The following is a 27264-nucleotide window of genomic DNA, read 5'->3' as shown; positions in this document are numbered from 1 at the left end:
AGAGGAGCACCTAATAATTACCAATTGGCACCCCTAACCGGCAGGGCCGCCTTTGGGGGCCGCGCAGCAGCCTAGGCCCCCCTGCTGCTGCTTGCTGCTGCATGCATCCGGCTGCTGCTGCACGCGCTTGCTGCGGCACGCGCCAGCCCTCTACTCCTGTGATTTCTAAGTTGTTTTTATTATATGTGAAATTAAAAATAAAAAAACCTACACGGACGGACAACACCTATCCAGCACCTCCAACTGTTTAAATAGTCACAAGGGTATACAGGTTAACATCAAGTTTATAAAAGAATATACAGGTTAAAAAACACATGAGGGAAACACCTCCTTCATATAAGGGCAAAAATGTCTTTTCCCAACTCTATTAGCCTCTGTTAGTACTCATTCCGTTCAGAAGGGTATAGAGATAAACAAAACTAAATGCGAGGGTATAGAAGTGCGAATTCTATTTTCAGGAGTATAGAGGTAAGTGGTACTTAACATAAGGGTTTTTTTTTTCGGGTATAACATAAGAGTACCTAGATAAAGAATTCTTAAAGTTACATTAGTATGTGTGCGTGCAGGTGCGGGTAGACAAATGAAGAGGCAGGTTAACAAAAAGAATGCTGAATGAAGAGCGCGCTTGTATGTCGCAAAAGGCTCACATGAAAAGGGAAATACATGCACCTCAGCCTTTGGATTTTCTATTCTTTTCTTTCGTTCTTTTTTTGATGAGAGAGGAACTACGCAGTCGGCAGCCTTTGACGCCGACCTGTATTAATACGATGCGGGCATACAAGCCTTTGGATTTCCTTATCAAGTTGGGTTGTCCTGACCGACCCAATGGCCATGTCTCTGGATAGTTCGACTCCCGCCTAGGGGCTCGGCGTCTCAGAGGAACAGTGCCGAACCTTAGGGTTTCGGCTTTGGTTTCTCCCCAAATCTCTCTACAAAATCCTCAAAAATCAAGTGCATTCTAGTTTCCTCAGTGCTGCCTGAAAGCGGGAAGCAGGTTGGTGTTTTGGAGGGGCTGGTGGACTTGGGACGGCTGGGGAAGGTGGTTCAGGAGCAAGGTGGGGGTGGGCAGTACTGGGAGGAGGGCGATTGTGTTGACACGCAGAGCAGGGATAAGGTGGGCTGTGATGGAGAAAGGCGGGAGGTCAGGGGAGGTGGATTTGGAGGGAATGCTGGGTGGTCTGAAGCTTTCGGAGGAGGAAAGAGGAGCCATCAGGGGTGCTTGGCAGCCTGAGTCAAGGGAGGGTGGCCGACTTCCACAGGCGGTTGGCAAGCTGTTCTCGACAAAGGCTGGCAATGTTGAGGGGATGGTGCAGACTTTAGGGAAAATTTGGTGCCTGGTGAAAGGAATTAGGTGCAAGGAGTTGGGGAACAATTTGTATCTTTTCACATTTCTTCAGCCGGGGGGTAAAAGACGGGCTGTCACAGAGGGCCCTTGGGAGTTCGGAGGAGACCTGCTTATGGTGGTGGAGTTTGATGACAAAAAGAGGCTCAAGGATTTGAAGTTCACTCATATTCCAGTTTGGATTCGGGTGTTTGATTTACCTTTGGGCCTGATGAATGAGAGTACTGGACGTCTGATTGGGGAGAAAGTGGGAAAATCATTGGATGTGGAGACAAATGAGGATGGGACGGCGGTGGGGAAGTATTTACGGATTAAGGCCTTAATTGATGTCCGTAAGCCGCTGTTCAGGAGGGTTATGTTGGATAAAGGGCAGGGAGAGAAGACCAACTGGTGTAATTTTAAATATGAATTCCTGCCCAATTTCCTGTGGGATGTTGGGCCATGTGGAGAAGGAATGTGATAGCAAGGTTTGGAGAGATGCAAACCCACAGTTTGGGGACTGGTTGAGGGCAACACCGGCTAAAAAACGGGAGCAAAGAGGTCGTTGGTCGGGCGGAAGCAGCTCAGGGGGAAGTTTACAGCAAAAATCCCAGGGACTTTGGAGGCGAGAAGAGGGTGCAAGGAGTCTGCAGCAAGGAGAGGGCAATAAGAAGGGCGGTTATTCAGAGGATAAAGATTTGCAGGATGATGTCTCAAGCCCTCTAAAATCGCTGCCTAGCAACACATTTGTGGCGGGCGCCCAGAAGAAGCTGGTGTTTGGAGAGAGTGCTAGCACTGACAAGGAGAGTAGGGTGGAGCGGGTGGATGATGAGGAGGTGAGGAAGGTGAGGCAGACTGATGAAGAGGAGGCAAGGGTGCTCCAGGAGGAGGGGGGAGTGTCTAGCAGTAGCACGGATGAGGGTAGAGTACATCTTGAGGTCAGCACACAGCTTGTTTCTTCTAATGAAGGTGCAGCTAAATTTCAGATGGAGGTGGATGGGGGTGCAGCCCCGGTGGTGAGGGAGGAGTCGGACATTGGGCAAAAGAAGGGGGAGGAAAGGTCTGATTTTCCATGCAAAGAGAACAAGGAGAGTAGTGACGCTAAAAAGAAAAGATCTGTCACTTTTAAAAGACGCCTGTGGGACCTAAAGGAGTCTCTGGATGAGAAGGATATCCCCCAGTCTTTTTCACGAAAAAGAGGGGCCGAAAATGGTTGTAGGGAAGGAGATGTGCAAAAGAAGTTAAAAGCGGGGGAGGATTCAATGGAGGTAGAAGTACAGGAGGATCTTACTGAGTTGGCAGGGCTGCATGGACAGCCCTGCCTGCCAAAATGAGGCTGGTGGCTTGGAACTGCCGGGGTTTGGGGAATGGCCCGGCAGTTCGAGGTCTTCTGGATGTCCAGGAGGACCCCGATGTTTTGTTTCTGATACGAGATGGATGGAGTGGTTTAGGTGGAAGCTGAACATGAAAAATATGGTGGTTAAAAATAGTGTGAGGGCTAGTGGCGGTTTGGCGCTGTTTTGGAAGAAGGAAGTGGACTTGAAGGTGCTGAGTTTGTCCAAATATCATATTGATGCCATAATAAAGGAGGCGGATGGTTGCTGTTGGAGGTTTACGGGGTTCTATGGGGAGTCTGAGAAGTGAAGAGAAGGATAGATCTTGGGAGCAGCTCCGTCTCCTGAAAAATCAGAGTAGGCTGTCGTGGTTGTGCTGTGGTGATTTTAATGAAATACTTTTTAATTGTGAGGAGGGGGAGCAATAAGACCAGAAGGTAATATGTTAAAGTTTAGAGAAGTTTTGGCGGAGTGTGATCTTCATGATCTGGGGTTTGTTGGTGATGCATTCACTTGGAGGAACCATCATCATAATTTGTCAAGTTACACCAGAGAAAGGTTGGACAGGGCGGTGGCAAATAGTGCTTGGCGAGCTCGTTTTCCTCTGGTGCGAGTCATTAATGGTGACCCCCAGACATTCAGACCACCGACCCATAATAGTAGAAACGGGAGATAAGGTGAAGGCCCATTGGTGAAAACCGTTGGAGGTGATGAAAAAGTTTGAAGCCCGATGGTTGGAGGAAGAGGAGTGTGAGGACAGGGTGGAAGGGGCTTGGGAGAAAGCTATCAGTGAAGGAGAGGTTAGTCTTATGGAGATTCAATCGAGAGTTTTGGGGGAGTTGTGGCAATGGGATAGAGAGGTTCTCGGGGCTCTGGAAAGGAGGATAAAAAATGCCAAAAGTGAGTTGGACAGGTGGAGGAAGGCGCCCATCTCCCAAGACCAAATAAATCAAGAACATTTGTTGAGGTATAAACTTGAACGCCTACTGGACCAGCAGAATATTTATTGGAAACAGCGGGCCCATTCGACTTGGTTGGCAAAGGGTGATCGAAATACAAAAAAATTTCATGCCCAAGCTTCGGAAAAGAAAAGGAGAAATTTTATTCGGAGGCTAAAAGATGAGAGGGGTGGAATGGTGGAGGAGAGACATTTAAAAACTTTTATTGCTAACCAATACCAGCAGCTTTTCATGTCTTCTGCAGGTACAAATATGGATGAAGTGCTTGCCTGTGTGCAAAATAAGGTCTCCCAATCAATAAATGATAATTTAGCTGTACCATTCACGGGTGATGAAGTTTGGAGGGCTCTGAAGGATATGGGAGATCTCAAGGCACCGGGATCAGATGGTATTCCTGTGATTTTCTACAAGAGGTTCTGGAATCTAGTGGGGGACAAAGTTAAAGAAGAGGTGCTTCAGGTTCTTAATGGGGCACATATGCCGGCTAGTTGGAATGATACCGTAATAGTTCTTATTCCAAAGACAGCCTCGCCGGACAAGCTAAAGGATCTGAGGCCCATCAGTCTGTGTAATGTGGTGTATAAGATCACCTCCAAGGTCCTAGCTAATAGATTGAAGGTGGTTTTGCCAAAGGTCATTTCATTGTCACAAAGCGCTTTTGTCCCTAGAAGATTAATAACTGACAATGTTCTGCTGGCTTATGAATTGACACTACCTTAATCAAAGGAGGAAAGGGAAAAATGGGGTAACGGCCATCAAATTAGATATGAGCAAGGCCTATGACAGAGTGGAGTGGAGTTTCTTGGAAAATATAATGCTGAAGCTGGGATTCTCAGGGCAATGGGTGGAGAAGGTGATGAAATGTGTATCAACAGTGAATTATTGTATTCAGGTGAACGGGAAGTATACTAGGCGCATTTACCCTCAGCGGGGACTTCGCCAAGGAGATCCCCTATCCCCCTATCTTTTTATTTTGTGTGCTGAGGGGTTGTCAGCCATGCTACAAAAAGCACAGGATGAAGGAAAAATAGAGGGAATCAGAGTGTGCAGGGAAGCACCAAGAATAAATCACCTTTTCTTTGCTGATGACTCTTTGATTTTGATGAGGGCAGCCTCCAGTGATGCACAAGAGCTGAGAAGAATTTTACAGATCTATGAAAGCGATTCGGGGCAGATGATTAACAGGGATAAATTTGCTGTGCTATTCAGTCCAAACACAAGTTTAGATGACAGACAAAGGGTGAGACAGATTCTTAATATCCAAATGGAGGCAAAGAGTGAGAGGTATTTAGGGCTGCCAGTGTCCATTGGAAAGTCAAGAAAGAAGGCCTTCGAATATATAAAGAAAAAGGTGTGGTGTGGCATCCAAGGATGGCAGGAGAAGCTGTTGTCAAAAGCTGGCAAGGAAATTCTTGTGAAGGCTGTGGCTCAAGCAATCCCAACTTATGCAATGTCTTGTTTTGAACTCACCAAAGGGCCGTGTGATGATTTAAATTCTATGATTGGAAGGTGGTGGAGCCAAAATGATAAGGGTAATAAAATTCATTGGCTGTCATGGGATAAATTAACACTACCAAAGGAGAGGGGAGGGCTGGGATTTCGGGATTTATACCTTTTCAATCTAGCTATGCTTGCAAGGCAAGCCTGGAGAATTCTTGTCTCCCCAGACACTTTGTGCAGCCAGGTTCTAAAGGCAAAATATTTCCCATATGGAAGCATTATACATTGTAAGCCACGAGATGGAATATCTTATACTTGGAGGAGTATCCTAAAAGGAGTTGAACTGCTGAAGGAGGGGATTATTTGGCGGATTGGCAATGGTGAATCAGTCAATATTTGGACGGATCCTTGGATCCCACATGGCAGCACAAGACGACCTGCTACTAATAGAGGGGCCACAATGCTGACAAGGGTCGCCGAGCAGATGAATCCAGGCATGGGAGGGTGGGATGAGCTACTTGTACGGAATATATTTGTAGAATCTGATGCTGAGGCAATTCTTAAGATTAAGGTGAATGAGGATCAAGAAGATAGGCCCGCTTGGCATTATGATAAAAAGGGTCTGTTCTCAGTCAAGTCTGCATACAAATTGGCAATTCAAATAAGAGAAAATGAAAATGGCAGAAATGCAACTACATCAGTGTCATCTGAAATTGAGGGAACATCCTTTGGGTGGCGCAAGATCTGGAATATGGATGTCCCAAACAAGATGAAAATGTTTATGTGGCGCCTAGTACACAACAGCCTGGCTGTGCGACGAAATTTAGCATGAAGGGGCATGAAAGTCGATACTCTATGCCCGATGTGCCATAGACTGGATGAGGACTGTGGACATCTATTTTTCAAATGCAAAAAAGTTAAGGAATGCTGGAGATTGCTAAATTTGGAAGAATGCCGCCGAGTCCTTGCTGATTGCCAATCAGCCAAAGACATGATGCTAAAGATTTGGTCATTGCCAAGGTCAGCTCAATTACAAATTGTTGTCTTTCTTTGGAAGTGGTGGTCTGTGCGCAATAAGGTGAATGCTGGGGAGAAAAGGGCCACATCCTCTGATGTGTGTTCAGCTGTGACATACTATTTTACAGAACTGGGGAGAAAAGAGAGTACAAAAGTTCCAGCCCAATCCTGCAAGCAAAATAGATGGCAGCCTCCTCCAAGCAACATATACAAGATTAATATTGATGGCTCTTTTAATAGAGATAATGGAAGAGCTGGTTGGGGTTTTGTGGCGAGAGACAGCAGTGGACATTTTTTAGAAGGAGGGTGTGGCAGTCTCACAAATGTAGCTGGTCCTCTGCAAGCTGAAATGCTGGCGGCATTACACAGCCTGGAAAGAGTAAATCAATTGGGAATGGCTAGAATTATTTTTAGAAATTGATGCTACGGAGTTGGTGAAGGGACTAACATCAGAAGACCTGGATAGGAGTGTGGATGGGGGCCTCATAAAAATCAGGGATATTATCAGCAGCTATTTTGATCAGTGTGAGATTCGGCATTGTCCGAGAGAATGCAACAAGGTGGCTGATCGCCTTGCATCGTATGGGGCGAGCATGGTTAGCTCTGGCTCAGCGAGTTTCATGAGCCAAGTCCCCTCATTTGTTACCAGTCTGGTCTCCGAGGATCTCCTCGGAGTTGGTATTTGATGGAAACTTGCTTTCCAGGTTCAAAAAAAAAAGTTGGGTTGTCCTGTACATCTTTACATCAGTGGCTCATCACACCAAGGCGGAGATACAAAACTCCTAACAACTAAGAACAAAACTAAACAAGTCAAAAGAACAGCAAAGCCCATTTCAGTGACTCAAGGAAAACAGGCTTTTGCCTTTGTGCAGGCACATCATGATGCAACCACACCATCCAGTAGCTACGTCTTATATGTCTCCCACAAGTATTTTCGCATTAAGTGCAAAAATATGACCTGTTAACACGAAAACTTACAAGGCTAGAAGTCCCAGCGATCGAGCTGCAGCCTAGCTTCCGCCATGTCCTTCTGTGCCTTTCTTCGGCGGTAGAAAATCGGGCAATCCCGACTGTCATGGTTGCATAGCAAAGGGTTTTGAGCTTTCTGGGTGAACATGTCTAAAGCATGTGAATGGAACATGTTTGATGAGCTAGTGTCAAATGGAAGAAATAGCAAACCTTGTGCAGAGAACATCCTGGTGCAGAGATCCTTGGCATTCCTGGCACTGCGTCCATAACCTCCCAAAGAGCATCTCCAGGTCAGATACTGCAGATGCCAAAGTTTTGATCTGTCAATGGAGAGCTTCGAGACATTGTGCTTTAAAATTGAGAATCATTTCAGATTGTCTAGTCTTATACCACTTGCTACTGTTTTGCAGTATAACTCTGCTTCTCTTCCCTTGCAGTGTGAGCAGAGTGTCTGACTGGCACCACTGCAGGGTGAAAACACAGTAAAATGGTTAGGCCCTTGTAGGCTGTAGCGATTGAGTGCATATATTTGGAATCTGCAGCATAGTACAAGAGCCACCTGATAACAGCTTTGCATCCAAGACAAGTAAGTTGTTTCTTTGCAAATTTCATTATCCCACTGTTTGAAGGAGTTGAGATGGAAACAGATCGCGTGTGACTTCCGTGAAGCAATTCTTTGCTGGCATTCTTCAGAATTGGCTCGAAGATCCTCAAAAGTGGCTGACAATCAACAGAACATGTTCACTTTTTTGCAAAAGATTTTTTTTCTAAAGATTATATTAGAGCCTTGAATATCATGTGAGGTGTTGGGCACAAACCTTGCTAATCTGGTTCTCAAGGTAGTATTGAGGATCTATGGGTATGTTATTGTCCAACACATAAATTGGATCTTCTGACTTCTCATATGCCTGCATGCAGAAAGATATGTATCAAACATACTACCAGTGTATCACAGAACGATATAGAAACAAATAATGCGGATGATTTTTACCTTTGCTCCTTTTGCTGCTTTGATTATAACGTAAGGAACACGGTCACCAACAGTAGGTGCGGTAGCAGGATCCCTCTGCTCAAGAAAGCCATGATTTTTTCAGCAGCTAGGACATGGATCAAGAAGGAATAGGCTGAAGATCATCCAGATATGGAAACAAGGTTTGCATACCTTTCGCATCCTCTCAGCAAGCTCCACATGAGCTGCTTTTACTGCATAATCTTCCCCTGTTTTAGTCAAACCCTGTGCATATTAAACAGTTAAAAAAGTTGCAATATATAATAGAGGAGCTGATCCTTATTAGGTATGCTATGTCAGTTGTTCACTAATTCACCTTTGTTATAACAAGAAGAGACAAGTCCACACGATTCATTAATAGATCTGATATGGTGTTCTTGACATACTGAACTGCACCAGGAACATCACGGTCCACTAGTATTTTATGAAGGCACTCAGTTACCAGGTTCTTTACCAATAAACAGTTGTCTCTTCTTACAGTTTCAATACCTGTATGCAGAGGTGCAAGACATAAAATCAAGAAAGACATAACATCTGTGCTTGGAAAAAAAAAAGGAGTTACAATCTTAGACGACTAGCACAAAAAGAAAATACCTTTTGCATCCATCTTGTCAAATTTCTCAGGATTCGTCCAGTACAAACCAGCATATCTCTTCTTGCTGATAAGCAGGTAAGGAAAGTAGACCTTTTCAAATTCCAGCTTGATAGGCTGCAAGACAGATGTCAAAGTAACACTTGAGTTGGGAGATTAGATGGAAAGCAAACAATCTCAGCTGGTATGTTATAGACCATTTCACAACATTTCTCATTTGCGTCAGTTGGGGACTTTTAAGTTCCAAAAATATGCACTACAGGAATATAGCCACAAAGATTAGATCACTGTTAGTACCCATTCATAAGAACAGTCAAGGGACCACTTAGGGCATCATACAAATTATTTTTAGAAAAGCTAGTTGCTTTGTAACTAACTAAAAGTTTCAGATAGTTTTTTTGTTCTTCTACAAATCAAGTGGACAAATTCTGCACTCAATTTTTTAGCAAATTGTTTCGTAATACAAATGGAAAAGATGCAAACAAGAAAATTCCACTTTTCCTATAAATTTAGCTAGATGGGGAAGGAAAGGATAGACAGAAATAGATCAGAATTCAACACAAGCTGACACGGTTAAGGATTAGACATAGTAAAGCAAGAAATCGGTATCAATAAAAAAGGAGTATGCTCATTGTTACCTTTGGATAATATGTGGCACAAATGATGAATCAAGAGAGAGAACCCCCAGTATAGGTGTAGATATATGTAGATAGGGACAGCAGTGTATGGGCCAACATGGGCCTAGTATATGGGCCTTAACATCCCCCCCCCCTTCAAACTCAAGGCGGATCTGAAACATTGAGTTTGAGCAAATGAAGTCGATGATGCTCTCGAGTTTGTGCTTTGGTGAAGAAATCAGCAAGTTGCAATTCGGAAGGCACATACTGAAGAGCAATAGTTTTCTGATGACAATGAGACCGTGTAAAGGAGGCGTCAACACCGATATGTTTAGTGAGTTCATGCTTGACAGGATCATTGGCAATCTGAATGGCTCCAGTGTTATCACAAAGAAGAGGTGTGGGGGTATCACAGGAAACTCCAAAATATGCTAATAGCCATCGAAGCCAGACAATCTCAACAGTAGTAGTAGCGAGGGCTCGAAGTTCAGCTTCTGTGCTAGAGCGAGAGACAGCAGTCTGCTTCTTGGACTTCCATGCAAGTGGAGAAGAGCCAAGAAGAATGCAATAACCAGAAACAGAACGACGATCTGTTGGATCACTGGCCCAAGTGGAGTCTGAGTAAGCATGAAGCTAAAGAGAGTTGTCACGAGCACAGAATATACATTGAGAGGAGGTGCCCTGTAGATACCGCAGCACACGAAGTAAGTGGCCAAAATGAACCGAAGTGGGGGCACTCACAAACTGGCTCAAAATATGAACCGCATGAGCAATATCAGGTCTCGTGACTGTAAGGTAAACAAGACTGCCGACAATGTGGCGATAGCGAGCAGGATCCTGAAGAGGTGTACCATCATTGGGTCGAAGCTGCAAGTGCAGATCCATAGGTGTGGCAGCTATTTTATTATCAGTAAGACCAGATCGGACAAGAAGATCTTGAATGTACTTAGATTGTGAAATATAATACCCCTTTTGAGAATGCAAAACCTCAATGCCCAAGAAATAACTGAGTGGACCTAGATCAGTCATCTGAAATTGTTGACTAAGGTGCCTCTTGATTAGAGAAACATGCTCAGCATCATCACCCGTGATCAGCATATCATCATCATATAGAAGAAGTAGAGTACGACCACGTGAAGAGATATGAGTGAATAAAGCAGGATCATGAGGGCTTGGTGAAAAACCAGCAGCTGTTATCACAAAGACAAATTGTTCAAACCAAGCGCGAGGGGCCTATTTGAGACCATATAGAGCACGACGGAGATGACACACATAACCTGGAGGAGCATCAACACCTGGAGGTGGGTGCATATAAACTTCCTCATGTGGGTCACCATGAAGAAAAGCATTCTTGACATCCATCTGAGAGATAGTCCAAGAACGAATGGCTGCAACTGCAATCATAGTGCGAACTGTAGTCATATGGGCAACTGGTGCAAACGTCTCATCATAATCTTGCCCTTGAGTCTGCTGAAATCCTCTAGCAACAAGACGAGCTTTATACCTCTGAATAGACCCGTCTGAATTGGTCTTGATTTTGTATACCCATTTACATGTAATAGGGACAGCATTTGGTGGCAAAGGTACAATATCCCAAGTACTTGTACGGTCAAGGGCATTAAGCTCTTCTGCCATAGCAGACTGCCACTGGGGAACAATGGAAGCTTCCCTATAGGTAGACGGTTCAGCAATAACAGCAATGACACATGGGAAACCCAACCTATCAGGAGGCTCAATAGAGTTACGATTCCGCAAATTGTATCTTGGGGTAACCTGTGACTCATCAAAAATAGCATTAGACTCATCAATATTGTTACATTCATCTAAAACAGGAGTAGCAGGACTGGCCGAAGAAGAGAGATGAGGCGGAAGCACTGTGGGATCTTTAGGACGACGAGTATAACTTGTGTGACAGGAGGTTTGGAGGGTGGAGGTGGAGGTGGAGGTGGTGGTGGTGGAGACGATGGAATAGGTGGTGGTGTCGGTGGAATAGGGATAGGTGGAGGAAGACACATGAAAGTTGTGGACTCTATGGGGGAACAGGATGGTTGAGTGGAGTGATTATAAAAGAAAGGGCTATGCTCATGAAAAGTCACGTCACGAGAAATACGGATGCGACGAGATGATGGATCATAGCAACGATAACCCTTATATTCAGGACTATACCCCAAAAACACACGCTCAACTGACTGAGCAGTCAGCTTGGTCCGCTCACGAGGTGCAAGCAGGACATAGCACGTGCATCCAAAAACTCGAAGATGATCATATCTAGGTGGTGTACCAAAAAACACCTCACCAGGACATTTGCCAGACAATTTGGATGATGGTTGTCTATTTATGAGATATACTACAGTAGAAATAGCTTCGCCCCAAAAATGAGAAGGGACAAAGGATGAAATAAGTAGTGTACGAGCAGTCTCAATGAGATGGCGATGCTTACGCTCAGCAACACCATTCTGAGCATGTGCACCAGGACATGAGAGCTGAGGCAAAGTGCCCTCAGATGCTAGAAATTGGCGAAAAGCATCAGATAAGTACTCACCACCAGAGTCAGAACGAAACACTTTGATAGGGGTGGAAAACTAAGTGTGAACCATACGAGCAAAAGACTGATAAATTGAGCATAGCTGGGAACGATGTTTCATAAAGTAAATCCAATTATATCAAGAATAATCATCAATGAAGATAACATAATACTTATGATCACCCTTGGTGGACAATGGTGCAGGACCCCATACATCCGAATGAATAAGATCAAAGGGTTTGACTGAGTGAGATGTACTAGAAGAATAAGGAAGTTGTATTTGTTTTCCAAGTTTACAACCCTTACAGTGGAAGCTAGACTCAATTGATACATGACCTAGACAACTGCTACTGTTTCAACACAAAATGCCCACTCTCTGTAGTTCTGACCATCAAACTTCAATGGAATGGTGATGGCGCTAGGCTGCGACATGGTGAAGATGAAGAAGACTGGGAGCAGAGCGTAGAAGTGAAAATCCAGCAGCGGAAGGAGACGTGCAGATTGGCAGCAGATCCGCGGATGGCAGCAGCGACGGAAGGAGGAGCCACGACGAGCAGAAGAGGAGGTCGCGAGTCGCGCACGGATTGGCGACGGCAGGGGAGTCCGCGACGGGCGGAGGAAGAGGAGGCCGCGAGGCCACGACGGGGGGCGGCGGACTGCGACGGCGCACGAACGCGCGCGGACGGGCGGCGGCGAAGAAGTCCGCGACGGCGCACGGACGCGTGCGGACGGGCAGCGGCGAAGAAGTCCGCGGCGGCGCACAGACTCGCGACGAAGGGCGGCGGAGGGGCGCGACAGCGGGAGAGGCCGCGGCGGCAAAGGAAAGGGCCGCTACGGCGGCGGATGAGGACGCGACGGGCGCCGGGACGAGGCCGCGATGACGGCGGAAGGATGGCCGCGCCGACGGCGCAGACGGCCGCGTGGATGGCGCAGACGGCCGCGACACGCCGTGAGGCGGAAAAAACGAACCGTGGGTGGCTAAAAAAATTGATTAGCTCTAACCCTAATCCATGGCTTTGATACCATGTTACCTTTGGATAATATGTGGCACAAATGATGAATCAAGAGAGAGAACCCCCAGTATAGGTGTAGATATATGTAGATAGGGACAGCAGTGTATGGGCCAACATGGGCCTAGTATATGGGCCTTAACACTCATAACTGGTTTCACTGTTCCAAAACAGTTGTGGTGAGCCATGGAGCTTGAATGCAAAAACGAAGAGCACAGGTGAGCATCAATTACAAGTTTACAACAGTTCTAAACTCAGGACACGAAAGCAAATGTTCCACTTAACAAATGTTGTATAGATCAGCCCAAATCACCATGTTTGTAAAGTGTTTCTCCGGTTACCTTAGTAAATGTTCCACTAATATAATCTGCAGCTTCTCTACCCAACTTCATTGCATCTTCAACTGTAGAAACACCAAACTGTACCATCACAGAATCAGTATCCCCATATATTACCTGTAAAGTCATCAAAATTTTTGTATCAATCATCAGAAAATGGGCACAAAAAGCATCTCTGATCCCAAAAAATAGAGCGCATGGACAAAAACAAGCAAGAAAGCATGCGTGCAGACCGAAAAAATTGATTACAACAGTAATACCTTAGACCTCCAAGAAACTGAACATAATCATATGAACAAATGATATCATGTGAACAATGTGAGCAATGCTTGTGGTTCATAAGTATACAATCCCAGAAGCTCACTCAATATCACTGCTGATATCAAGCTAAAGCTAATGAATGCAATTTATATATGCCCAATATTTATAAGGGTCAGTATATAGTAGTTTGTAGATCAATCATGAGCATACAAGGTATCACATAGTACAAGGGCAAAAGCTGAAGACTTTAACTTGGGGATATCAAGCAGCAAAAATTAACAGGTAATCTGCCAAAATTTTATCAACAGAGGAACACCGCAATCACTGCTTTACCTCTGCATTATGCTCATAGCCTCCTACTGTTGTGAATTTATCTTCAACAAGCTTCTTTGTATGTTCAATCATCTGTCGGCCTGTGCGACCAAAATGCTTCAGTGCAAGAAATTTAATGTCCAAATTGATAGCAAAGCATAAGTCGAATTCCTTGATTATGCTAAACTAAAGCTTACTGTTGGTGTATATTGAGCCCATGTATAGAGGCCCATCTAGAAGCTCATGTATAGAAACTATATATACCACCCTTCTAGAGTTTGGAGAAATACAAGGCAATTATTCTCTCCAATATGGTATCCAGCCTTCTCCTCCCTCTCCCACCCTCCCTCTAGCCGCCGCCGCCGCCATGGCCGGCCGGCCACCGGTGCCGCCCCTCTCCTCCTTCCCTCCCCTCTCCTCTGCTACTGGCGACCCCTCCTCTGTTCCGCGCGCTGGCGGCTCCTCTATTCCGCGCGCCACTGCGCCGCCGGTGGCCTGGCCGGCCACTCCCTAGCCGCCCGCATGCCGCCGCCGCCACCCTCGCCGCCCTCGTGCCCATCCCCGACCCGGGAGCGCCGTCCATCGCCACCGACGCAGCCTGCGGGCGCGGATTCGGCCCCCGCCGCCTCTGGCCGCCCCCGCAGCCCCTCCCCTCGATCTAGGCGCGGGGGGCGCGGCTGCCGCCGCCGCCGTCGTTGCCCTGGACGGGGGCGCGGGCGGCCCAAGAGCGGGCACCGCGCGCGCCGAGGGCACCGCCGCTGCCGCCGCCCTCCGCGCCAGTGTCGCCGCGGGCAAGCAGCCCCTTCCCGCGAATGCGCCGTATGCCGCCGCCGCCCTCCGTCAAGCAGCTTGTCGTCCTCTTCCCCGAGCACGGCGCTTCATCCTACCACCAGACTCCGCCCTCTGGATCTGGACCCCGGATCGACCCGCCTGACCCCCTCCCCCTCCTTGGTGCTCCTCTCACCGGCCAGACCGGGGGTGGGGGAGGCCGCGGGCGTCGTCGGCGGAGTGGTGCTGACGGCACTACTCCGGCTCCGGGTTGTGTTGGTGGAGGCCGTCGGGGCACTCCGACTCCGGCTCCCACTCCTACCCCTGGAGGTTCGCCCTGGCCATCCTTCAGCGCCCCATGGTCAGGGCGCATCCCGCTGTGGCCGTTTCAAGGTCGGGGGGTGGGGGGCTCGTCCTCAGCCCCAGCCGGCGGCCATGTTCACCGGTGCTGCTCCCCTGTTCGTGCCGTTCTGGGCCCCGCCCGCTCAGTCCAGCCAGCAGCCGACCTGGCCTGGGGGGTGGGACCAGGCCGCACTGGCGCAGTCCTTCAGCGCCATGGGGCGAACACCGCCGGTCAGCACCGAGTGGATCGCCGACTCGGATGCCTCCTTCCACACCACCCCTGATGCCGGTATCCTCTCTTTTGTCCGACCCCCACACCCATCGTCCTTCTTACATCATGGTTGGTGATGGGTCTTGCCTTCCTGTCACCGCCGTCGGTTCTGCTCCTGATTCTTTTCGTCTTCTCAATGTCCTTGTTTCTCCTCGGATGGTTCATAACCTTCTTTCCATTCGTCAGTTTACAGCTGACAACTCTTGTTCCATCGAGTTTGACTCTTCTGGCCTCACTGTAAAGGATTCGGCCTCCCGGCGTCCGCTCCTCCGGTGTGACAGCACGGGGCCCCTTTACACCCTTCGACTTCCGTCTTTTGCTGCACCACTCTCGCCTTCTTCGTCTGCTGCTTTTGCCGCGACGCCGTCTTCCACCACCTGGCACCGCAGTCTTGGTCACCCTGGCCATGACGTTCTAGCTCAGCTCAGTCGTAGTACCGATGTTCCTGGTACTAGGGCTCCTGCTGAGCACCTCTGCCATGCGTGCCAGCTTGGTCGTCGTGTTCGGCTTTCTTTTTCCTCCTCTTCTTCGCATGCGACGCATGCCTTCGATCTTGTTCACTATGACCTGTGGACCTCCTGTTCTCAGCCTCTCTGGCTACAAATACTATCTGGTGGTGGTCGATGATTTCTCACACTACTCTTGGACTTTTCCTTTACGCGCCAAGTCTGAGACCTTCCCCACCCTCCTCCACTTCTTTGCCTGGGTGTCCACTCAGTTCGGCCTCACCATTAAGGCCGTCCAGTGTGACAACGAGCGTGAGTTCGACAACTCCACCTCCCGTTATTTCTTCCTCTCTCGGGGTGTTCAGCTGCGTATATCTTGTCCGTATACCTCTCCCCAGAACGGCAAGGCTGAGCGGATGATTCGCACAACGAACGACGTCATACGCACCCTTCTGATCCAGGCCTCTCTACCCCCGCGCTTCTGGGCCGAGAGCCTCCACACCGCCACCTACTTGCTTAACCGCCTTCCGTCCACTGCTTCTCCTGCTCCCACTCCACACCACGCTCTCTTTGGTACCCCTCCTCACTACGACCACCTTCGAGTCTTCGAGTGTGCACATTACCCTAACATCTCCGCCATTGCTCCACACAAGCTGGCGCCCCGCTCGACTCGTTGTGTGTTTCTTGGTTACTCCCCTGACCACAAGGGGTACCGATGCTTTGACCTCACCTCTCGCCGCGTCCTGAATCCTGATCTCCCGACACGTCGTGTTTGACGAGTCGGATTTCCCCTACTCCACCTCCTCCACACCTTCTCCTGACCCCGAGTTGGAGTCCCTGTTTCCGGCTGACCCGGTGGTTCATCCACCTTTACCTGTCTGCCCTTTCCCTGCAGGTTTTCCCGGCACACCGGCACCGCTTCCGGTGATCCCGGTTGCGCCACGAGCGGCCCCGGTGCCCGCAGTCGCGCCTACGCGCGGCCCCAGGACCTCCTGTCGTGCCGTGCGCAGCCCCAGTGCCCCTTCCTGCACCTGTGCGGTACGCTCAGCCGGCGCAGGTGTACGAACGTTGTTCGGCGCCGACACCGGCGCCGCCTCCGTCTCCGGAGGCTCCTGCGACGCCTACACCGGAGCCGTCGCCGCCGCCGCCTCCGCCGGTTCGCTCTCGAGTCGAGCCGGCGGTGTACCTCCCGCCAGTCGTCCATCGGGATCCTCGACATATCCATCCCATGGTGACTCGGCGGATGGCGTCTCAGGCCGCGACTCTCCGCCACCGAGAGGGAGCCGCGGGTCTCTCCGGTACCCTCCTCTGTCCGCGACGCCTTGGCGTATCCTCACTGGCGTCGTGCGATGGAAGAGGAGTACGCGGCTCTTCTTGCTAACCAGACATGGGACCTCGTGCCGCGTCCGTCTGGTTGCAATGTGGTCACAGGCAAGTGGATCTGGACGCACAAGTGTCGAGCTGACGGCACACTGGAGCGCTACAAGGCTCGCTGGGTTCTCCGGGGTTTCACCCAGCAGCCTGGTGTGGACTATAATGAGACCTTCAATCCAGTGGTGAAGCCCGCTACGGTGCGCACGGTCCTCTCGCTTGCGCTCTCTCGCTCTTGGCCTGTGCACCAGCTGGACGTGAAGAATGCTTTTCTTCATGGCACTCTGTCAGAGACTGTCTACTGCTCTCAGCCAGCGGGATTTGTGGACTCCAGTCGTCCGGACATAGTCTGCCGGCTCAACAAGTCTCTCTATGGTCTGAAGCAGACTCGTCGGGCTTGGTACTCTCGGTTCGCCATGTTCTTGCTGACTTTGAAATTCACCGAAGCCAAGGCTGACACTTCTCTGTTCATCTACCGCCGTGGGGATGAGACTGTCTGCCTGCTGCTCTATGTTGATGATATTGTGCTCACCGCCTCTAGTCAGCAGTTGCTTGAGCGCGTCATCTCCTCTCTGCAGCAGGAGTTTGCTATTAAGGATCTTGGTCAGCTCCACACCACTTCTTAAGCGTTACTGTTAAGACTCGCCCGTCTGGCCTGTTCCTTCACCAGCGGCAGTATGCACTCGACATTCTGGAGCGGGCTGGGATGACTGATTGCAATCCATGCTCCACTCCTGTCGATACTCAGGCGAAGCTGTCTGCTGATCTGAGTGATCCCGTGGCTGATCCTACTGCCTACCGGAGCCTTGCCGGTGCCTTGCAGTACTTGACCTTCACCCGGCCGGATCTCACATATGCCGTTCAGCAGGTCTGTCTTCACATGCATGATCCCCGGGAGTCTCACCTTGCTGCACTGAAGCGTCTCCTCCGCTACATTCATGGCACTGTTGGCTTCGGCTTGGTTCTTCACCGCTCTCCCACCTCTAAGCTGGTGGTCTACACCGACGCAGATTGGGCTGGCAGTCCGGACACTCGCCGCTCCACTTCCGGCTACGCCGTCTTCCTAGGCGGCAAGCTAGTCTCCTGGTCGTCCAAGCGGCAGCCGGTTGTATCCCGCTCCAGTGCCGAGGCGGAGTACCGGGCTGTCGCTAACGGCGTGGCAGAGGCGTCCTGGCTACGACAGCTCTTGGCGGAGCTCCACAGCTCGCTCGCCAAGAGCACGCTCGTCTACTGCGACAACGTCAGCGCCGTGTATCTCTCCACCAACCCCGTTCGGCATCAGCGGACAAAGCATGTAGAGATCGACTTGCACTTCGTGCGCGACAGGGTCGCCATCGGCGATATTCGGGTACTCCATGTCCCGACCACCTCCCAATTTGCCGACATCTTCACCAAGGGACTACCCTCCTCGACCTTCTCGGAGTTTCGCTCCAGCCTCAACGTAGCAGGTGGCTAGTTGTGGCTGCGGGGGAGCGGGGGGGGGGGGGGGTATTTGCCCTGCATGTACTTTCTTGTTGTCCAGTCTTGAACACTGCTGCGCCGGTAGTTCAGACTGCGGGGGGTGGTGTATATTGAGCCCATGTATAGAGGCCGATCTAGAGGCCCATGTATAGGAACTATATATCCCACCCTTCTAGGGTTTGGAGGAATACAAAGCAATTATTCTCTCCAATACTTACCATAGCTGGTCACACTTGAAGAAATCTCTAAACAAGGTAATTGACCAACAGTTGCTCCAGTGAAACCATAAACCGAGTTTGCACTTATCTGAAACATAAGGCATTCAAAAATATCATTATGCAAGGAGTTCAGATTTATGTGCGAATTTTTTTACAGAATGAAGAGGAAAGATATGAAAGTACTTTCAATGCAAGCTGACGACCATCAAGAACAGCCCTTTCTAGTGGGTCCTTCGCTTCCTGGTGAATAATAAGTGGCGAGTTTTTAATAGACAAAAAACTGGTATTGCAAATTTTCTTACAGATAGCATTGAGAAAAATACCTTTAAATCTGCTTTTGCCCTTTTCCGAGCAGCCAACAATTCTTCAAGGATCTCAGGAAGTATACCCTGATATTTTGTTTATCATCTTGGTTAGAAAACACTTCTTCCAGAACACCTTTTATCAGGACAGGATGCAATTACCTTCTGTAGCTCTGGTTTCACGAATATTTCACCAGATGGGGTTTTATTTTTTTTCTCGAATACGCAGGAGAGCTGCGTATCTTTGTATTAATAGAGAGAATAAACCGGCCCCTTACAAACTAGCACACCTCACTCCGAGCCGAGCTGTGAGGGGCTGTGATACACTATGATGTTGTAGCCTAAGAAAAAAACAAAAAACAAAAGCTTGACCCGAGACCACTAACAAGGACTAGGAACTAGCCTAGTCCGAACACTTGACCAGCACTCAAGGAGCTGAGGCTTCGAGCCCCTGCCAGACACCACAAGTGGTGTTCATCCTTGAACGCCTGCAGTAACCTGTCCAAATTTGGGCGGTCTCCTTCAAACACACAAGCGTTTCGGTGTTTCCAAAGAAGCCAAGCACCCAAAATAACCAAAGTATTAAAACCTTTCCGTTTATCTTTCTGAATCTTTTTGACACTCGTCCTCCACCATTCTGAGAAGGAGAGTTCATCCCTTAATGGAGTGCAGACCTGCCAGTCAAACTTTGCTAGAATTCGAAACCAAAACTCTCTTGCAAAGACACATGTGGTGAGTATGTGTTGTATATTTTCAGGTTCTTGATCACACAGCAAACAACGATCGGTATGTGGAAGATTCCTTCTTTCCAAACGATCTGCTGTCCAACACCTGTTCCTTACTGCCAACCATAGAAAAATTTTGCACTTAGCTGGTGCCCAGGATTTCCAAATTCTTCGCCAGGGCTCAAAGTTAATTGCACCATTGAAGAAGGCCAAATAAGCTGATTTAGCTGTGTATTGTCCCGAGGCCTCAAACCGCCAAGTGTGAACATCTTCTTCCTGAGTGAGAACAAACTCAGAAAGAATGTTGGATAGTTGGAACAGCTCATATATCCCAATCATAGATAAACCTCCTTGTATGTCTTGCGCCCATCTGTTATCAACCATGGCCTCTGCAACCAGACTCATGTTTCTGATACGTGTCGGGACTGCAGCCACCACTAATGATCACACAGCCACCAGATGGGGTTTTATTGAGGCTTTCTGGAGGTAAATTGAGTTTCCTGGCATCCTCAGGGGGTACCTTCATAATTAAATAAAAACTAGCAAATGTCATCCGTCGCAGAGAACAAATGTTCTTTTTTCAGAGCATGCAGTAGTAGATACGAGCATAAGAAATCTACAGAATAATTACCAAAGTACAGTAGCAAAGATTATATGCCATCATGATGGATGGATACAAAGAAGCAAAGTCCAAAGTTGCAATGGGCTTCTCATAAAATCCAGCCCTTGCCTCCAAAACCTAAAATTCATGGGAGACATAACTTATAGTAAAATAAGAATGTATAGTACAAAAGAAATAAGAACAAGAACAAAATTGTTCACTGCACCACCAATTCAGAAAATGGTGGAAAAACTGATGAAGGTTTTATTTCCTCTCAGATAGAAAGATAGCTGGGATACACAAAAGCATGTTTATTTTTCAATTCCATATGCATCAACAACGTAATTTGGATGAAGTGCAGATAACGCAATCAGCCATCTAAATTTTCTTTATTTTGGAATAGAAAATATCTATACGCTCAGTTCAAGGCATGTAATGTAAAGTTAGTCTCAGAGTGCAGTACAAACTATAAAGTTTGTGGCATGATAAATAGAAATATCCTAGTAAGTGCAATAGCTGTAGACAGGAAATGACAAATGGGCTAAGAAAGTGCAGATGATGTCCTTCAACTTACAGTTGCACCCTCAAAGGTATCTTGTCCAGACCCTTGACCCTTTATGTTTGGTATAACAAGGTTTTTCTGTTTTGCTTTCCTTAGTAGCTGTGAGAGGACCTGTGGAACAAATGAAAGTATTGTTACTCCACTAGAGAGAAATTTTCAACTGCAGGGTTTGCTTTGTTCTCACCTTAATGCTCTGTCCCCTTGAAAGTAGAAATGAAATGGGAACACCAGTGACCCTCGCCATTTCCACATAGTTGTAGATATACATCAATTTATCTAAAAGTCTTTGAGGAAGATAGGCATCCTGTTTTAATAAAGACAAAAGGCAACGCAGGATGGAATTACGTTCCAGGAAAAATGCTAGCAATGAGCTTACACACTCTAATAATAGCATTTTCTCATGTAGGCTTTACACTTTCAATCATTCTTCAAAGCCTTAATTGTGGTTATTCATTACAAAAATAGCATAGCCTTCCTGAGAAATTTTCATAAGCAAATGGTGCTCGAACATTGATAAGGTGCATGTTTTATATTATAGAGCATTACTCCCTCCATACTCGAAAAGAATGTCGTTTTGGACAAGATTTGGGTCAAACATTGGGAACATAAATCATGAATAACTTTTAAGTTGTTGAGTTTCAAAATACAAAAATCATATGAATAGATTTGTCTTGAAAAATACTTTCATAAAAGTATAAATATATCACTTTGCGATAAATATTTTTATAAAAATAAAAAGTCAAAGTTAAGCTTTGGAGACCGTGTCGCTGTCCGAAACGACATTCTTTTCAAGTATGGAGGGAGTATATAACTATTTCTTTGGACAAATCAGTCCAAATGCTTGTGAGAACATACATGTAGGACATCACATAAATAGGGGGGTGCCACCTAGAAGCTACATCAGCAATAAACAAATTGACCACAACTAACCAACATACTCCGTAAAAAAATCACCAGTTTGATAGCAAATAATGCAAAGGGGATATTCAGCTGACCTTCAAGCAATAAACTGCCAGCCGCCTTCGTGTCTCTGAGTTTCCATTTTGAAGATCAGATATAATTGAATGATGAACATCCTCTTTCTGCTCAAAATCAATTATCAGAAAAGCAAAGGTGAATGTTCTCAAAATGAGGAAAAAAACATTGAATTCTAACGTTGTTAGCAACATAGCAGCAAAAATATTTGGATTCATATAAAGCCATCCATTATATAAGTAACTTGTGTGCCAGAGTGATTATAATACAATGGCTGACAGCAACTAAGGACGTTTGAAATGTTTGGACTTACTTGCTCCCCAAGGAAGTGTGCAGATACAGAGTTCAATGAATAAGAACTCAGCTTGTAATCCCGTTGCATAGCCTGGGTCATATACAGGTAGTGGAATAAAGAAATGGACGAAATAATCTCATAAAATAATACTGGTTATTGTAAAAGTAGGTCACCTGCAGGAGATCAAATTGTACTCTTCCCTCGATGGTAACGTCCTTACTTTCACGCACACCATATTGCCTGCATAAGTGTAAGGACCTTATCTTATTATTTTCTTTTACATGAAAAAAGACTTGAAAATTCTTTCACTTTCATTACCATGTTTTACACAACACTCTCATTTCCACCTTGCTAGTCAAGAAAGCTTAAAGTATTTCTATGTTTTAAATCAGTTTGAAAAATAAAGAAGATTGTGAAGTCAACATCCCACTTCCTCACTCTTCTCCATGGGAGAAGAATGCCATGTAAAGAGTAAAGAGTTGATAATTGTTGATTGTGTAAACCCTACAGATGATCTAGATCCAGCATCACCTACATTTTTCAACCAGGTTGAAGCTAAAAAAACATAGAAATAGAGTGGGTATCATGATGATGCAGAAAGCATAACCATAAAAAAATATGAATGAAATGTATGAAATATGAACACTTTGAGCTCCTTATAGGGTACTGTAATGTCTGAAAAACAAGAAATATTTTCTTCTATAATATAACTGAGCAAGATTTTTACAGCAGCTAAATCATATTCTTGGAGAATTACTAGAATCAAATAAAGCACATACATGAAAACATAAGATGTGTTTGCAAGCAGACAACAAGAATATGCAACATAATGCCTCAATGATATGTTAGGCCCCCAAAATATGGACAAATGTGTGGCTTAAAATGGACTGCACAGTATATAATAAATATTTTATTGGCTAAAATAATTGGTTGATAAAGACAAACTGATAGACTATATAACAATAAATGCATTCATCATAGAACTATAGGAAGTGACCTCGAGGAAAAGGTCGTGTCACGGACACGAACACGACTGTTTCTGATTCGGCCAAGGATTGGAAACTCCACTATCTTTAGAACCTCAGCCCTCTGCAAATGTGTGCAATCATGTTGTGCTTAAGTATCTCTGGTTACCAAGTTGACCAAAAAGTAAGAATACGAAGACTCTAAGAAGGTAATTGTACCTCAATAAGATAGGGCAAGTCAAATTTGCAAATATTGTATCCAATTATGATATCAGGATCCACTTCACGTATGAAATCCTACAAATTATTTCCAAATAGCAATCAGATTATTTTCAGTCATGTTCCTTTTGAGGAATAATTGTACTTAACTTTTTTTTCCTTTTGAGGAATGACATATTTAGTTTTAGCACGAAAATGAATGTTAACCTGGTATATAGCAAGCAAAAAGGAATATTTAGATACAAAAGGCAAAGAGACAATGAACCATCAATACTGGAACATGGAAAAACTATCATAAAGGCTATATGCAATCATATAACATAAATTCAACTGAGTTTGAATCCAAAGACAGCATTACTTACCCTCCAAGCAAGTAGAATATCTCTCTCGGTATCAAATGACATTACATCGACTCCAACAATGGGAGAGCATGATTTAAGAGTCATGACATTCCGTACAAAAGGTTGGCCTTCTCCTTGATGTGTGACTAAGTTAGCTATCTATATAAAATTCAAAGGGGTAAAACAAAATTGTAAAGGTAAAGACATTTGTATTTGGAACTAAATGATATAAAGTATAAGATACATGAAAATAATGAACTCAACCTGAATAACAGGATCATGAGTTGGTTCTGGGAAATGGCCTTTGCGACCAGCACATTCAATATCGAAACTCAATATGCGAAATGGGGCCATCTTAGAATATTCTCCTTCAGCAGCATGGCTTACCAAATCTGAGTATCTATTAGTTGGGTTAAGGTAAACTAACTGAACAACATCACACTTTAGTAAATGACATGAATCATTCAGTTAAGTGTCAAAGGATACAGGCAATCCAACTCTAGCTGACAATAGGACATGACACGGGCTGCTTTCCTGTACTTCCCAGCAGGAACTTCAATCCAGTTGCCACCAACAATATTGCAATCAATCATGAAACGGAGGGCAAAAAGAATGTTGCTTTCATATGTTAGGAAACTCTTTGAACCAAGGCCTTCAATTGTTATGCCCCTTTCCAGGATACCTACAACATGCAAACATGTTCCATTTAAGCCAGCAAAGCGAAAGAAATTGACTAGTAACTTCGGATGACCAGAGGAAAGATGTAAAAATCATGAACGGAAAAGATGTTCTGTAGGACATCCATCAAATAAAAAAGATAGCAAGGTCAATCTACAAGAATGAACAATAATAATTGTATTGTGTCCTAAGAATATTACTAACCGCGGCAGCTAGCAACCATTGTAGGCAAAGCGACCACTATCTTGAGGAAAGGCTGAGACTGCTGAGTTTGGTAATGCATAATTGTCTGCTTCTGCACAAGCTCAACTCTCTTCACGAATCTTGGCACATTGCTACTTCTATTTGACTCCTTCATCCTCCCCTGTAGTGCAATTTTGAAGAAAAATATAAGGAAAACATGTACTGCCAAAGTACTCTGCTTGTGTGGAAGGCTCAGTTTAGGTATGATTGTAAGTACATACCTCTAGTGTTTGGTGAAAGCGTGATATATCATCAGGGCCCATCCCTGAAGGACAACCAATATAGAAATATGGCTCAAATCCATGCACTTGACAGCATATGCTATGACCTACAAAAGTTACAGTGATAGCATCACAGGTCAGCAAAAGCCATATGACAAATAATAATTATTTACTCAAAGATATCAGTTAACTGGAGACATTACCATCTCTGGTGACACCGAAAATCCTAAGTATAGCTGCAGGACCTGATGAGTTGGGCAACAGTTCTTTGTGGCTCTCACCAATAACATAATCTATTTCCAACTGCTGAAAAGCTTGAGTATACAACACAAATAGAGGAGTAATAAGAGTAAGATGAAGCCAAATATCGAAAATATTAGTTCATACAAGTTAAAACTAAACAAAACTATGTGACTATGTATGCAATTAGCATAGAAAATTGACATTGAATACGCATTGAGCATGTACAGAAGGATCATAACTCATAAGTGAATCAAAAGTGTATAGACACATACAGATGTATGTTTGATAGATAATGGGTTCACTTCACAAATCAATTCAGGAACGACCATTGGAAAATCCAGCAGTAAATTACGATCTTGACAGTCATGATTAAGTAAAATTTTATCATGATTCTAATATCCATTTCATCTTGACAGGTGATACAAGCAGAATTTTTTAGCCTTTACTATTGAATTCTACAGGACAAAATTAAGGGTAGATGAGATTCCCCCTTGGAATACAGAAATTGCAATAAATTTAGACCTTAAAACCCTGCATTGATATATTGTGTTCATGATTCCATTTGCACGTTTTTAGTTACATTTCACTTCAGTTGAAAAACAAAACAGTCACAGTTTTTAAAGTTCACCAAACACACTGAATGCCCTTTTCAAGGACCCAAATAAGAAAAGAAAAACTTCGTTAATCTAACTGAAGCAAGCATATTAATCCCAAAAGAATTCCTCATTTTGGCCTAGAACTGCACCAAACTACCATGGTTCACAGTTCCTCAACGATACATATCCAAAAGCATATCCGCACAAAATTGCAACGGATACAAATTGCAGAGCCCAAGACTGCATCAAACAACTTAAATAACACCACATTACCAAAAATACGAGAGTCCTATCCAATTGACAGTTACTTAAGAGCAAAGCACCCCTAATCTGCTAGATGAATACTGAACCCGAACACCAATCCGTCCCCCCTCGCAGTCTCGTAGACCCCGACGGCCAGACCAACCTAACCCGAAACCCTCAAGCCATCCAGTCACGGACTCAGACAAGAGCGCGCCGGAGAGAAAAGGAGGGCGGCGGGGTCGTACCGACGGGGCGAGAGCAGCCGGTGGCGAGGTCGGCAGGGAGCGCGGGGCGCTTCCACCGCGCGAGGCGGGACGCGAGGGCCTCGTCGCGCTGGAGCATCAGCAGCGCCGCCTCGTCCTCGGCCAGGATGGAGTCGTCGAGGAACACGTCCTCGTCCATCATGTCCTCCTCCGCCGCGGGTGCCACCGCCGCCGCCGCGGGTGGAGACGGCTGCGGGGTGCCGGGGCCGGGGTTGGCCCTCTTCGCCGCCGCCCCGGAGGACGCGGAGGGCGGTGGGGGCCGCCGCTTGCCGCCGCGCCAGGCTGAGCTCATCGCCGGAGAGGGCGGGGACGGAGTGGGCGGGAGAGGCGGGAAGGGCGGGGACTGAAATTGCGGTTCCCGCCATTGCTGGGGACGTAGGGTTTTGTACCGGAGGAGGACCAGTGAGGAATACGCCACCGCTAGACGGTTTACGTAAAATCAGTAACGTGGAAGTGTGCGTATTCAAGTGGCATTTACGGGTTTCGCTAATTTTCATACTTATTTTTTTCTAAGAAAAAAAGGAAAGCAAACTACATGTGTTGTTTTTGGAGAGAGGGGCTCCCTACTGCCCGGCCTCACAGGAGGATTAGAGCATCCAAAAGGCTAGTTAAATTAGACTAGTCAAATTTACTTTTAGCTAGTTATATCATTTAGCTAGCTATTTAGCTATCCAAAGAATGGAAGAACCAACACACCAATGAAATATCTCTCTCCATATCTAACTCTCCTCTCCCAGTTAGTACTGCATGGGCCCCACTTGTAGCTCCCATCCATGGCGACAGCGCCCCATGCTTCCTCCCACTGCCGCGATCGTCGATTGCGACCCCAGCGCCGCCGATTCCACCCAACGCTACCTCCACGGCCGTCAATGCGTGCAGGCTCTAGGGGGCAGGTAGGCGGCCGCCGGCGCGCGCAGGCTCCGCGGGGGTGGACCGGCGACGTGGTAGCGAGGCGCGGGAGGGGCGGGAGGCGAGCGTGGGAGGGGCAGGAGTCGTGCAAGCGCGGATGGCTAGCGGACTTCACTAGGCAAAAGTAGCTAGCAGGAGACCAAGAAAATGGCTAACGGGATATCTAGTGGAGATGTTTGCATAAGCTGTTGGATCCAGTTTTTTAGATTTTTTCTTATTTTTTAGCTAGCCAAGCCAAGATAGCTAGGTTATTGGAGCTGCTCAATACGCGTGAGTATCTGAGCCCGAGGGCGGACAGGTGAA

At 46.5% G+C, this 27264-nt stretch overlaps 1 protein-coding gene across 1 annotated transcript; it reads right to left on the bottom strand.

Moving 5' to 3' along the window:
- Positions 1 to 6752: 6752 nt before the first annotated feature.
- LOC120672511 (DNA polymerase delta catalytic subunit-like) lies at positions 6753 to 26403 on the bottom strand. The gene is made up of 31 exons (XM_039952938.1): positions 26035 to 26403; positions 24911 to 25021; positions 24708 to 24814; positions 24448 to 24607; positions 24052 to 24247; positions 23830 to 23965; positions 23587 to 23724; positions 23225 to 23302; positions 23038 to 23129; positions 22214 to 22280; positions 22059 to 22130; positions 21766 to 21852; positions 20955 to 21074; positions 20783 to 20881; positions 20239 to 20346; positions 20064 to 20127; positions 19045 to 19076; positions 18904 to 18969; positions 18764 to 18820; positions 18581 to 18668; positions 13725 to 13804; positions 13134 to 13247; positions 8644 to 8758; positions 8366 to 8538; positions 8203 to 8274; positions 8032 to 8106; positions 7859 to 7948; positions 7600 to 7760; positions 7431 to 7504; positions 7251 to 7338; positions 6753 to 7141 (listed from the first exon to the last, which is right to left on the bottom strand). The coding sequence occupies exons 1-31, from the start codon at positions 26342 to 26344 to the stop codon at positions 7054 to 7056; spliced, it is 3318 nt and encodes a 1105-aa protein (XP_039808872.1). The 5' UTR covers positions 26345 to 26403; the 3' UTR covers positions 6753 to 7053.
- Positions 26404 to 27264: the final 861 nt, after the last annotated feature.

This window comes from Panicum virgatum, chromosome 5N, assembly GCF_016808335.1.
Source record: "Panicum virgatum strain AP13 chromosome 5N, P.virgatum_v5, whole genome shotgun sequence".
In the NCBI taxonomy this organism is placed as follows: Eukaryota; Viridiplantae; Streptophyta; class Magnoliopsida; order Poales; family Poaceae; genus Panicum; species Panicum virgatum.
Note: the sequence above shows the minus strand (reverse complement) of the source record. Positions and strands in the feature narration are given on the sequence as shown.

What these genes read in the sequence shown, in the direction of transcription:
- LOC120672511 (XM_039952938.1), bottom strand. Translation starts at nt 26,344, where the DNA reads ATGAGCTCAGCCTGGCGCGGCGGCAAGCGGCGGCCCCCACCGCCCTCC. An exon ending in TGGCAGTTTATTGCTTGAAG is followed by an intron (nt 21,075 to 21,765) that starts GTCAGCTGAATA and finishes TTATTAAAACAG; the next exon opens with GATGCCTATCTTCCTCAAAG. An exon ending in GCTATGAGCATAATGCAGAG is followed by an intron (nt 13,248 to 13,724) that starts GTAAAGCAGTGA and finishes ATGACTTTACAG; the next exon opens with GTAATATATGGGGATACTGA.